General features: G+C 37.8%; 1 protein-coding gene across 6 annotated transcripts in view; it reads left to right on the forward strand.

Annotated features, from left to right (window-relative positions):
• The first annotated feature begins 296 nt into the window (after positions 1-296).
• LOC134357872 (triple functional domain protein) overlaps positions 297-14042 on the forward strand; it is a 345138-nt gene continuing 331392 nt past the window's right edge. For 2 of the 6 annotated variants that reach the window (XM_063069600.1, XM_063069599.1), the window contains exon 1: positions 302-567. In XM_063069600.1, the coding sequence (XP_062925670.1) occupies positions 501-567 (67 nt within the window). In that variant the 5' untranslated portion in view covers positions 302-500. Of the gene's footprint in view, positions 568-14042 lie in introns of all 6 variants that reach the window. The other 4 variants (XM_063069603.1, XM_063069602.1, XM_063069598.1 and 1 more) reach the window with 4 other exon arrangements.

Raw genomic sequence — 14042 nt, forward strand, 5'->3', positions numbered from 1 at the left:
GTGAACGTTTCAGTTCGTGTTTACAATGGACTCGATCAGAATCTGTGACTGCGACCTGTTTCTGTTTCAGCGTCTGCATATCACATACCTTTCTGCGTCTTTCCAGATACTCGGAGAAGGTAAATCTGGATGCATTTGGGCTCATTTGTGCATCTTCTGACGGGGTGTGGTACTCCCGCAGGCTGTGGCTTCGCGGCCGCTGCCCGGCTCCCTCCTGCTGGCGGTGCGCTGACCTTGGCGAGCGCCGCCGGAGTGCCGGAAGTTCCCGATGTTTCCCGATGTTTGGCGGACGGTGACTCACGGTTCCAAGATGGAGGAGAGCTGGTAGAGGTGGCGGCGATTGCTGCTCGCTCCCCTCCCTCCTTCTCTTCCTCTTTCTCCGCTGGTGTGCGGCGGCTGCCGGTCGGGCTGGGCTTCGGGAATCGGGATCGCGCTCCACGGGAGGATTGTAAACCGGGCAGTCCGAGGAGGAAGAGGAAGAGGAGGCCGCCGCCATCGCCATGAGCTGCGCAGAGGGGGCGGAGGACGCGGCCGGAGACGCCGATATCGCTGCGTTTTTCCGATCGGGTGAGTGACCGAGAAAGGCGCCCGGCCCTGTGACCGCGGGCGGATGCCCAGCAAACCGCGGCGCCCGAGAGAGAACCGGGCGGGATGCAAAAGACAGAAGAGGCGAGGAGGAGGCAGAGTGAATGGAGGGGGAGGGGAGGGGGGAAAGGCGGAGAGACAAGGAGGCAAAAGGGGCTTGAGAGGTTGACAGAAAGGGTGACGAAAGGATGCTCATGGGGACCTGAGACGGCGGAGTGTGTAAGGAATGGAGGGATAAGTGACAGGAAATAATAGACGAGGTGAAAGGAGGGAGTGGGCAGATGGGAAGAAATAATGGAAGTGGGTAGAGGAAGACGTTTGAAGAGAACGAGGAACACGGGAGAGGGAAGGAGGGGACTACAGGAGGGGGGCTGTCATGTGTTAAACGAAAGATATGTGTGAGAGTGCGGGAGCTGGGATAACTTCAAGTTTATTTTTCAGTGGTTAATATTACGTTAAGTCCTAGGAAAATCTAGATAATATCAGCAAGCAGCAAATCAGTGCTTTTATTGCCTTCACCTGATGCGTATATGCACTTATGAATGTTAAGGAGGAAGGTTGGCTTTATCTAGTTCCTCCTATGTCTGGGATTCTCAGATCCGTTATGCGATCGGCTGGAATAGAAATCTGACAACTTTGTACAAAGATGGCCTTCGTGGCTCGTTCGTTAAAGTAGAGCGTTGGGAGAGATTACAGATATAGTCCTAATTGATGTGGGATAAATAATGGTGTATTGGAATGGAAGTGGCTGTAAACTGAAAGGGGAATAGAAAGTAGAATGGTGGAATGAACAAGGAGGTGATATATTGGGAAAAGATTTACAGGGAATGTTGAACTGGAGAAGGGAGTAGGGCATGAGCAGGGAATAGAAAAATGAGAACATTGAGTTGAAGATGAATGTATTCCAATAGATAAAATAAGTAAATTCCCATGGTTTTGTTTATCGCCTCTTTATAACAGAGGGTGAAGAGGACACTGGCTTTGAATGTTTAATTGGAATGTTGGAAATACGGGAATTAGTAATACTGACTTTACTTCAGGATATCACCCCTATTGAAGCATAGGCTGTCAACAGCAGCTCTCCAGACTCCTCTGTCCTGAGCCAGTCTTTCAAGTTGTCATTAGGTGTAGCTCATCTTCCAAGATCCTTTCTCTCTCAGAGGAGAGGTCTTTGAAGCTTCTGTTGGCATTTCTGTACATTGGGTTTTTATGGGTTAGTGATGCTATTCCCATGCCTGGTTCTCCTCCTTACAAAGCCAGGCTTGGGACTGTCCATAGCGGAGGTGGGAAAAGCAATGCAGTTTGATTTATGACAGGGACTATGAAATTTGCATGTTTTAGAAATAGAGCTAAATACATACTAAGGAAGAATGCTTCTTTTGTGAGGAGATGGGAACAGTGTATAATTAATTTCTGAAACTTCTTAGACTTCACTCTGGATTTTAACATCCAGAGTGCACACCAGGATATTTGAATGTAACTGGTGATGGTTTGTCTATTCCTTTCCAATTTGTATTTTGTTTTGAAGGAGGACATCTTAAAGCAACAGGAGATGGATATCTGATTAGTAATAGCATCTTACAGATGTCTGTAAAGCTTCTTGTTTAGTCATTAGGTTTACATGACAAGGAGAAAACCATAATAATTTATTTTAACAGTTATTCCATGATGCCCTATGTAATAATAAAATCAATATTTAAGAAAACCAATATTTATTTCTGCTTTTAGGCAAAGGATTCCATTTCCATTGCATTCAAGAGAGTGCTTAAAGTTGTCATATTTTCCAGAAGGCAATGAAGATGTCCTTTTTGTCATCTGAAAGTTGGAAGAGCTACTTTGTATCAGAATGTTTGTTGAAATGAAACTGATCTGCTTTCAGAGATTGGTATTATGATTAGCTGTGAAAAGAAATCATAGGTGTTTACAAGTTTTCTATTTGGTGTAGGTTGAATAGAAGTTGGATGTTTTTGTTTTCTGTTGAAGTATTTCAGTGTTGTGTAACTTCACGTGTGAGGTGATAAAAGTTGGCAATGTAATGCACATCACAGAGCCAATCTTAAACTTGTGGACATTTTGAAATGTGATTTGAGAAGTAAGGGACCTGTAAAGGAAATGAGTAGGTTTTATAACTTCTGAAAATTTCATGTAAAGAATTACAAACTATATTGAAATTTATGTTTACTGAATTTGGAGTGCAGATCATAGAAAGCATAAAAACAAGAAGCATTAGGCCATACAACCTTTGACAACAAAAAAATACAGCTGTTGGAAATCCAAAATGAAAGCAAAAAAAAAATGCTGGAAACTGCCTGTAGCTTAAGCAGCATATGTGCAAAGTGAAAGTTTCAATAATGAGAGTCTAATATTGTGAGCATTTTAGCTTCTAATGTACATCCACAGCTCTTCAGTGCAGAAAGTTTAAAAAATTTACAAACCTATGGGATTGCTGGAAAAGATTGCTCTTCTTCTCAATTTTACATCTTGTTCATTGACCCTAAGAATTTTCCCCCTATTTTGCTTGTCTGTCAGAGGAATTTGCAGCATCTACCTTGTCAAGCTCTCTCAGGAATATTTTATGCTTCAATGAGATCTCATGTTGTGCTTCCATGTTCCTGAGTGTTAATTCTTTCCTCTTGAGACAAAGCATTTGCTCCAAAAATCAATATAGTGAACCCTGACTGCACTGATTGTATGGAAAGAATATCCTTCCTTCAATAAGGAGAACAAGACTGTACAGAAGTTGTGGACACACCAAAGCCCAGTGTAATTGTAACAAGAGCTTATTATCTTGTGCCTGTTGCAGAAGCGCTCATCATCCCATAATCATAACTCTAATTTCTTTGTATCTGAATGTTAACCTTGAGTTTTAATTCTAGGACACCCAGATATCACTGAACTCCATTAAGTGTTCTGAATCACTTTAAAGAAATCTGCTTTTTATTATTCTTACCACTAAAGTGGATATTCTCGCATTTTGTAATATTATCAGTCTTCCCCAGGTTACAGCAGGGTTCCATTTATAACCCAAACAACTCGCGTCATAAAAGTGGCCACAAACTGGTCTCCATCCAGCAGAAGACGTTTGTAGCCAGCAAGTCTACACTACTGGTCTCTAAAATGGTTGTTCCTATGTATGGGCTGTACACAACTTTGGTGTTTGTAAGAACCTGTACTTTACCTGCGACTGTTCTGCCAGCTAACACAACATCTTTATCTCTCTTCAGTCGTTTTGTTTTCCTACCCATTTTTGTGTTATCAACCAATTTAGGTGCAATTCAATTGATCCTATCATCTAAGTGGATTGAAAATAGTTGACGCCTTTGTGCTGATTCTTGAGCCTGCACTATTCTAAGATTTACTTCACTGATATAATTTAAAATTAATATTTTATTTTTCTTCTACTGTCTTAAATTCAAATTATTTTAAAGCAATGACCAAATTCCCACTATTTCATCTCCCTGGTAGATGGCAGACCCATATTACCAGTTTCATTATGGCCAAAGTTCCTTAGTTTTCTCAATGTTGTAAAACTAGTTTTCTAACTCCCTATCAACATAACACCATTAAGTAGTTGAACAGTGCAGCTACTGTTAAAGTGAGGTTCCAAAATGTGTTTATTTTAGTTTCATGTACTTCTTCACAGATTGCATGGACATGTTGCAGAAGTAGTAATTTTTAGCTAATTTACTGCTAAGAAAGGGATAAGGAAAGATCTTGCAGCATAACTAGTGTACCCTGCTTTAACAGTAATAAGTGAACTTTATATCTTTAAAGACATACAGACTTCTTTAATTTCTATAAAATTGTCTGCTACAGGTAATTTATCATTGGATTATTAGCTACACAGAGCTGCATAGTGTAATCACCCTACTATAGATCACAGTCATTTGGGTCATGCTGTGGTGCCTTCTACACGTGATCCGAGGAAGATTCTGTGCATCCCCGTAAGGCAGTCAGATTGATGAATCTAGACTGATACAGGCCAAGTTTGAAGAAGGAAGAGTAAATTGAAATTATTAGTTCAGTACCAGGTCATGTAATGAACCAAACTAAAGAGAATTAATGCTGGAATTCAGAGAAGGAACTAATAAGAAAGAATATTAAATGATGGAATAGATTAAAAGGAACTAATAGAATCTGTTGATGTTAACTTAGAGTCAGCGAAGTTGTTTGGTGGTAACTTCTCATGCTTATCATCTGCACTAGCTGAAATGGGCCATTTATCAACCTTTTTTAAGTGTATATTATTGATATGTATAAAGTAGAAATTGCAGTAGCTTGCCCTTCAATGTAATTTAATGCTGAAAATCTGGGTGAGTGTGCTATTTTGGAGAAGCTTTTCAACAGGGCAATAGCCCTGTCACTCCTTTCACTGCAATATCTGAGATATTCTCTCCATAGTTGTCCTTTCCAACAGATTCATAAAATCAAATATCTATTTCAGATAACTTCTATTTATTTAGAGTGGAAAAAGTTCTATATGTACAGTCTTTTCCAGGAGTACCAATCTGTTATGAAACAATCCTTGTAAATACTTCACACTTTTTCTAGTGTCCATTTTTTACATAGAGTACAGACTACGACTGTTCACAGAACAGTAACTGCAGTCTCATTAGAGTTTATTTAAGTTTAACATAACTTGGCTACTGTTGGAATCTTGTCTACTTGCGAATAAATGCCAGAGCTGCATTAGCAGTTTCTGTTGCCGTACTGAGCTACGATGCTTCTTTTAATTCATTTATTTTTAGCCAGATTCATAGATCTCTTTCCTTTTTTATCAATTCAGTTTCGTATTTTCTAAAGTGCAGATGTTGTTTATTTTTTTTCCCTACCAAGGTGCATTATGTTACATTTACCTGTTTTACCTGCAAGTGTTTGAATATCATCTTATATTATGTTGCAGTTTTGTTCTGACTATATCCCATTGATATAACCTAAAAAAAAGATTTAAAGCAACTGTTTCCCAAGTCCAATCAATAATTATGATTAAAAGTTGCCCCACAAATGCTGCACCCAATTTTATAATTGCCTTGACTTTACTCTGTGTTGAATTTATATCCTTGGACAGTAACAAGGGATGACAATATAAAGTGAAAGATGGTGGTAATGTGATAAATAAGGATGTAAAATTCAGTTTGGTGCAGGTATAGCTGGAAAATATGGGATAATTATCCAATATTACACAGATAAAAGAAATATGTTGAAGATTTGATATGCAGATGCTCATTGTCTGAAATTGCTAACCTTAGCAATGAGTCTGGAAAGTTGTAATGTGCCTTGTTTAAATATGAGGTGTTTTTCCTTACACTTGTCCTCTAGGAGGCCAAAAAACAAAGGAATCCGAGTCAGGTTTAATATCACTGGCATATGTCATGATATTTGTTGTTTTGCAGCAGCAGTACTTTGCAGCACATAATAAAAAATATACATTAGAATAAGAAATATATATAAAATTAAATGTCATCCAAAAACAGAGCAAAAAAAAAAGGAAAAAAATATAATTAGATAGTGTTCATGGATTCATTGTCCATTCAGAAATCTGATGCTGGAGGGGAAGATGCTGTTCCTAAAACAGTTGAGTATGTATCTTCTGGCTCCTGTACCATCATCTTGATGGTAGCGTTGAGAAGAGGGCATGTCCGAGGTGATGGGGATCCTTAATGATGGATGCTGTTTTTTGAGGCATTGCCTTTTGAAGATGCCCTAGATGCTGTGGAGGCTAGTGCCCATGATGGAGCTGACTGAGTTTGCAACTTTCTGCACCTTTTTCAATCTTGTGCAAAGGTGAGAGAATGTAGATTTATATTGATGCTGTTTTCTGTTCTGACTCTGAAATGTATTATTTTACATCTAGAGTTTAGCAGAGTAAAAGGGATTGATTGAAATGCACACTATCTTAGAGTGGATGTGGAAAGCAAGTCTCATCTTGTGGGAGAATCTAGAACTAGGGGAATCAGCAATCAAAATAAGGCGCTGACATTTAAGGAAGATGAAGTTTCTTCTGAGGCTTATAAATATTTGCAACTCTAACACAAGGGACAACTGAATCACTGTCTTAAATTATTTTAAGTCAGATGTGGGTAGATTTGTGATAAGTAAGGGATGAAAAGTTACTGTGGAGTTGAGGTTGCGGTCTGATCAGTCATTATACTAAAAAGTGTGACAGACTTGAATGGCCAAGTGCTTCCTCTTGCACAGAAGTTGTATGTTTATATAAAACTTGCATGTTAACTAATCTCTTCAGGAAAATAAATAATAGTGGCTTTAATGATCAAAGCTCTAACAGATAAAGATCAATGCTGCGTATGTGTGTAATGACATGATCTGATTTGACTGGTAGCTAAATTTTTGAAAAGAGATCAGAGAATGCTGGTACTCAGCATTGCAGCAGCTTCTGTGAAGAAAGAAACAGAATTTCTGATTTTGTATTGAAGAGTTAACTGAGACAGTAATTGACCTGCCATTGCAGACTGAGTGAAGGTGCCATTGCTAAGTACTTCTTAGTTACGCAGATCCCTGTAGGAAGCCAATAGCCATATTCTACCAATTAGGGTATCTGCAATTTATTTCCATTCCCCATCTTCTGTTTCTCAATTAGTATCCTAGCAAAGTTACTGAATTGACTTCAGCTTCTGCTAATGGTCACTTATGAGGGATCTCATCAAATGTCTGCTGGAAATATATGTAAATAATCTCCATAGGCATTCCCTTGTACCATTTTAGTCACTTCTTTGGTAGGGGAGGGATGATTTCTCCTGAGTATGTCAGGCATGATCTGCTCATTAAAAGTCCACATTGCCTCTGTCTGTCCAGCTGAAAAATTTTCAAGGTGTTCAGTCATTAATTATAGATTATAGACCTGTCAATGAATGTGGGCTGAGCTCGACTAAAATCCTAGTAGCCATGCTTTTCCTGTCCTCCTCGACTTGTGCAATTTCCAATTATTGTTGCCTGAAAAAAAGATTAACTGCATGGCATCAACAATGCCCTTATTCTTGTTGTTCAAAATAATTTTGCAGAAAGATGATTTCCCTGCCATTATCTGTGTTTTAAGGTTTTTGATATATTAAGCATACATTCATATTTTGGATGATTTAAGGCAATTTTTATATGACACATCATAAATGAAAGTTTGCAATTTGTGTTTTAAAGATGCACTTCCTTTTTGGCAATTTTTATTTGAAGATATACCCACTAATTCTAAATATATATTGTGCTGTTGCAGTAATTGCCCACTAAAGTATTGCCATTTCTGAATTTAATTGCACAAAATCAAGAGTTTTCTCTGAAAGCCATGAACTATTGGATTAGGATGTAGATTTATAAATTTCCTACTATTTTTCTTGTTCTTGGCTTCTGAAGAACCTCTGGATCAGTACCACCAAATCCAACAGAGCCAAAAGCTATATTCAATTTTGAGACTGATTTAGCTGCGTAAGATAATGTAAGGAGTTGATTGGGAACAGGTGCTGCTGTCCTATTGGTTAACTTGAAATATACATCCCCTCTTCTGGACCTTGAGGGTCTTAAGTGCCTTAAGTGTTGTTTTTTGTTTGAAAATCATAGAGCTTTGAATATCTGAAACTTGTAATGTTACTTTGCGAAAAATAGTATGATCAAACTTTTTTGGTCAGCTTTCAGTTGTTCCTTCAAGACTTGATGCTTTTCGAGAGAAATATTTCAAGTTAATCTCAGGTCAAATTTCTGCTCCAATATACGCAGGACTTATGTACTAACTTACAGGTTACAGCATGGAATGACACCATTTAGCTTATAGAGTTCCAGCTCTGTGAATGAGCAATCCAGCTAGTCTCATTCCCTGCCCTCTACCTACATTTTCCCTTTCAAGTACATTTAAGTTTTGTATGCCAGGGTTTTATTTGTTTTTACTATCAACCAAACTCTGACAGTATATTTTAGTACAGTAGCTTAGTGGTTAACTTTCTGATGCAGCAACCAGAGGTCTGAACCATTGATAGTGAAATATATACAGAATTTAAATTCAAATTATTAAATAAATATCTGGAAATGGAAAATAAAGCTTTTGTCAGAAATGGTAACTGAAACTGCCGGATTGTTTCTTTTTAAAAAAAACTGGTTTACTCAAGTCGGGTAAGGAAAGCTGCTGTGCATACCCACTCTGGCTTCTGTGATTCTAGATCCACAACAATGTGGTTTACTTTTAACTAAGCACATTTATGTACAGCTGACAGATTTGAGATCACCATTGGTGGCCAAGTGTAGCAGCTAGTTGTTGGACATCTGAAATATAAACTGGTCTATTTTATCTTCAGCTCATGATTACTAACTTTTTTCATGCCTTGTCACTTCCTATTGTTTTCTCATGTCCTCAAACATCACTTTGATAAACCTTCCCAATCAGTCTTTAAGATGGCACAAATTCAAATAGATTGTGAATAATTATTAACTTCATAGTTTTCAGCCCTGAAGAGAGAAGACTTGTATTTTCTGTTATTCAGTAAATCAAAGTTTTCTGTATTGGTAGGAATCATGGGGCATATAAAGAATTTTCTGCTGAAGGACATTCATGTGAAAAAAATATTGGGCATTCTATATGATCTTTTTTGTAAGATTCTATCATTCTATATGATAAGTTTCAGGCTCAAACTGTTCATGAAAATTGCCTACTTATGCTCTGTAGACTTGCATAGTTTCATCCTTGCCTCGGCTTGTCTGCTGTTAAAGCCTTCAACCATGATATTTTTACTTCAGGACTACCTATTTTCATGTTCTCATGATTGGTTTTCTACCTTAAATTTTCTGAAAACTTGAGTTACTTAAACTTTCTGCCCATAATCATTTTTACATAAAATCTCTTTCATTTGTCAGACTTAGTAACCATGTTAACTCCAGCTCTTCTGTTTTGCTAAATTTCTCCAAGGTCTTGTTCACCCTCTCTTGTGACCTCCTGTCAGGTGTACAGTGCTCTAAATAATTCTGCTTTCCTGCAACTCTGCTTCTGAACTGCTCATCTTCGTATATATTGCATCAGAGATGTCTGCACCTTCTATATGCTGATTAAACTAAGAAGTTACTCTTTAAATCTCTACCTTTCCACATCTTTCTTTTCAACCCTCTTAACAGTGGTTAACTTTAGCGAGCCTCCTTCCTATGACTCCTCATGTATGTTTGGCTATGTGTTGAGTGGTAACACTCTTGTAAAAGGTCAAGCAATCCAAGTAAAAATTAAATTCTAATTTATCAATAGCAAAACAATATGTTAACAATAATAAATCTGATTCATTTCCATTGTGATGTTATCGTTGACTCTATCGAGATTATTTTATGTTAGTGCATAATTTTACCAAATAACAATGACGTAGATGTTTTTATGTTTGTACAGTGACATAGAACATTACAGTATATTCTATATAATTTTAAAACATTTTTGTCATTGTCAGTTGGTAAAAGTCCACCAAATTGAGTGTTGGCCTAAAGGGTGCAGAAAAGGGCTTGAATATTCTGAGTAATGTAATATAATATTAACCTTGCTTAAAAACACCTGAATGATTGTGTATGAAATTCTTTGCTAATCTTTCATGCGTCCAGCTTCAAATGTCAGCTCTTCTGTCAAGAACATTTTAATGCTGGACATTATCTGTACTTGATGTAGCATCTGTGGAAAGAAAACTGGTTTAGGCTTCAGCTTATTTGCATTTCTTCATTACTGTTGTGCTATGGTTCACTGTCTCCATTGAGCAGATTTGAGCAAAGCGAAATATGCACTTAATAAAACATATTGATAACATTTAGCGTGTGGAGCAACAAATGTGGGGAGAGATTTTTCAATATTTTTGCATTCAATTCAGAGCCTGGAAAGGAGGGTGGACAAAAGAACAAAGGCAGAAGTTTCTGATGGACCAAGTGATGAGGATGCACAGCAAAAGCAAATGGCAAGCAAGAAACACAAGATGTAGGATTCAGAGCAGCTGTGTATTTAAAAAAATAAAAGTTCCTTTTAATAACATTCATAGGTATTTATGCAATATTTTAGAGCCCACAATTTGAAATATATTGTTTGTCATCAGCAGGTTTTTATGTTTCATTGATGAAGAATGACTTAGTGAATTCCATTTTTTTTCATAACGATTTCAACAGGAAATTGTTCAGAGACAGATTTTCAGTAGAATTAAATTTGGTAAGGAAGTGACTAACTGTAAAAGGATTCTCCTGCCTATTTTTGCAGAAAAATGAGCACGTATCAGAAAGTTGAAACTGAGAGAAAAACATTTGCCTTCTGTCTTCCATTCTTGAATTTTCTACAACTATTATCAATAAAATGAAAGTTTCTGGTGTTATTTATTTAATAGGAGGCTAGAATGGAATTCGTTTGAGTAAATCTAAAAGGACAATATGATGAAATATTTAGACTTAAACTGGAAAGCTGTAAGATCACTAATATTGTTTTTTAAAAATAATGCAAAGACCTTCCATGGAACTACAGGTATTAAAAAAAACTGCTGGAGGGGATTATGAGAGATGGGATCTATCTGCATTTGGAAGGACAGGGACTGTTTAGGGATATTGAGCATAGTTTTCTGCATGGGAAATCTTGTCTTGAATCTGATTGAGTTTTTCGAAGCGGTTACCAATAGGATTGATGAAGCAGAGTGGCATGCATTGTTTACAAATCATAGCAATGTACTACACAATAGACTGGTTGGGAAAGTTAGATCACATAAGATTCTCAGTGAGCTAGCCAATTGGTTACAAAATTGACTTGGTGGTAGGATGCAGAGGGTAGTAGTAAAGTTTTTTTTTGATTGGAGACTTGACCAGTGGTGTGTTGCGGTGATCATTGGTTCCCCTGTTGCCTGTCATGTATAATAAGGATTTAGATCAGAATGTAGGTTGTTTGATTGGTAAGTTTGTGGATGACCAAATTTGTGATCCGGTAGACAATGATGAAAGTTGTCTGAAGCTACAACAGGATCTAGTGAACTCTGGTAGTGGGCCAAGGAATGACAGGTGGAATTTAATTCAGACAAGAACAAAAGTGCAAACTGATGCATTTTGGCAGGACTTGAACAGTGAATGACAGGGCCCTGAGGATTGTTGTAGAACAGGTGAGGCCTAGAGATGCAAATACATAATTTCTGAAGGTATCAACATATTCAAGCTGGTGAAGAAGGCATAGTATATGTTTGCCTTCATCCGATAGGCATTGAGTACAAGAATTAGAACACCTTGTTACAGCTCTACAAGATCTGGGTGAAGCTGCACCTGGAATATTAAATGCATTTCTGATTGCCTGGGAGAGGAAGGATGTGATTAAGCTGGAAATGATGCAGAAAAGATTCACTAGGACATTGCTGGAACTGGAGAGCTGACAGACTGTATAGGTGGGTATTCTCCTCTGGAGCGAAAATAGCTGAGAGGTAAGATCATGAGAGGCATAGATACACTGGATTGTTAAGTGTTTTACCCAGTGGTAGGGGAGTCTAAAACCAGATGCCGTAGGCTTAAGGTGAGAGGGAAATTATTTAAGTTTTTCCATGCAAGAGTGGTTGGTATCAGGAATAAGCTGCCAAACAAAATGCTTAGAGACAGGTATGTGCAACATTTAAAAGACACATGGACAGGTACGTGGGTAGAAAAGATTTAGAAGGATGTGTACTAGGTGCAGGCAAGTTCATGGTATAGGTTTCAATGTGTGTCCTGCCTGGTACACCATCAGGGCCTGATGCTTTGCGAGGAATCACCCTCTTGAAGGAAGTTCTGACATCAGTCTCCAAGACAGAGATTACAGGATGCATATCAGCTATCATCTTATTGAATGGTGGAAAAGGCTTGTTTGGGAAGTGGGTGTACTGTCCAAGTACTAAATGGTTTATTCTTGATTGTACATTTGTGTTAAATGTTTTGTAAAGTTCATTAATGTGGAAATTGCATTGCTGCTCAGATGTAGATAGGCTGAAGTTCTGCTTCACCTCATTTTGGTCAGAAAGGCTTGTAATCTGCTTTGTATGTAGGTGCAGAGCACAAAGCCAAATTGTGTACGTCATTGAAAGTTTAAGTTAAATATTTCTCTATTATAATAATAACAGAAATCACTACAAAAACATTTTTGATTTGAGACTCTTCATCAGAACTGGAAAAGTGAGAAAGCAAGTTGCTTTTCATTAGCAGAGAAGTTATGGTAGGGTGAGAGATCAAATGGGTTAAAGTGACAGAGGAGAACTTGGATGCAGCGAAAGCTTCTTTGTTTTTATAATATTTTGTTGCAAGGCTGGAAGACATGCCTAGTAACCAGACTATTATTATAACTGCAAACAAGAGAAAATCTGCAGATGCTGGAAATCCAAGCAACACACACGAAATGCTGGAGGAACTCAGCAGGCCAGGCAGCATCTAGGAAAAGAGTACAGTTGACGTCTCAGGCCGAAACCCTTCAGCATTTTGTGTGTGTTGCTATAGTTATAATTGGTCCAAATTGATGAAGAGCAGAAATAGATCATTTCAATAAAGATGGAAGGAAGGAAAGAAATACCTAAATTTGGAGAGCTTGTTTACTTACTTTGGATGGCTGCAATTTGCCCAAATGTAAGATGAGTGAATCAATGGCACCCATCTTGTATGTGATTGCTGCTTGTGGCAATTTGCATTGTGCAAATTATTTGCTAGCAATAACTTTAGAATAGCAAATATTACACTTCCAAATTAATTTAGTATTGTAAAGTATCTGTGAAGATTCTGAATAGGTAAAAGTTACTATAGGATGCAAGTTAGTCAAACAGTTATACAGCATGGTAACTGACTGACTTGCCCATGCTGACCAAGTTGTCTGTATTCCCTTAAAGCTTTCCTATCCATGTACCTATATAAATGTATTTTAAATTTTATAATTGTCCCTGCCTCTCCCATTGTCTCTGGCATCTTTTTCCATATACCTACCAGGAAGTTGCCCTCTAAATCCCTTTTAAATCTTCCCCTTCTCACCTTCAACCTATACCTTCTAATTTTGGACTCCCCTAACTTGGGATGAAATGTTTTTAAATTCCTGTGTTTGCTCATACCAACAACCTGTCTAACAAGTTTGACAGTTGCCTTCTAGCAAGAGCTGTGTTTTGAAGAATTCAGTACACTAGTGCAAAATAAAAGCCTTTTAATTTCCAGTTAATGATAAAAATGATGACTGATCTTCCACTTGAAGGAATAACCTCAAGTTTACTAACAGCAATAGGCCACCAAAGCTGATGTATTATATTAAAAACAAACTTGCTTATTGCAGATATATGGTTCTAAACTTGTTGTTTCCTGGCTGGTTCAATAGTCAATGTGGAGGCCCTCTATTGCTGTAAGGTTTTGCATGATGTAATACCATCAGTTAGGGGAGCCCCTATAACTGTTGAAAAATTATCTTTGGTAGTTGGATAGTCTTAAATGATTATGAGTGTGAACATGATCTGATAATCTCTGAAGGCCTCTGTCATTGA

This window comes from Mobula hypostoma, chromosome 17, assembly GCF_963921235.1.
Source record: "Mobula hypostoma chromosome 17, sMobHyp1.1, whole genome shotgun sequence".
Classification (NCBI taxonomy): Eukaryota; Metazoa; Chordata; class Chondrichthyes; order Myliobatiformes; family Myliobatidae; genus Mobula; species Mobula hypostoma.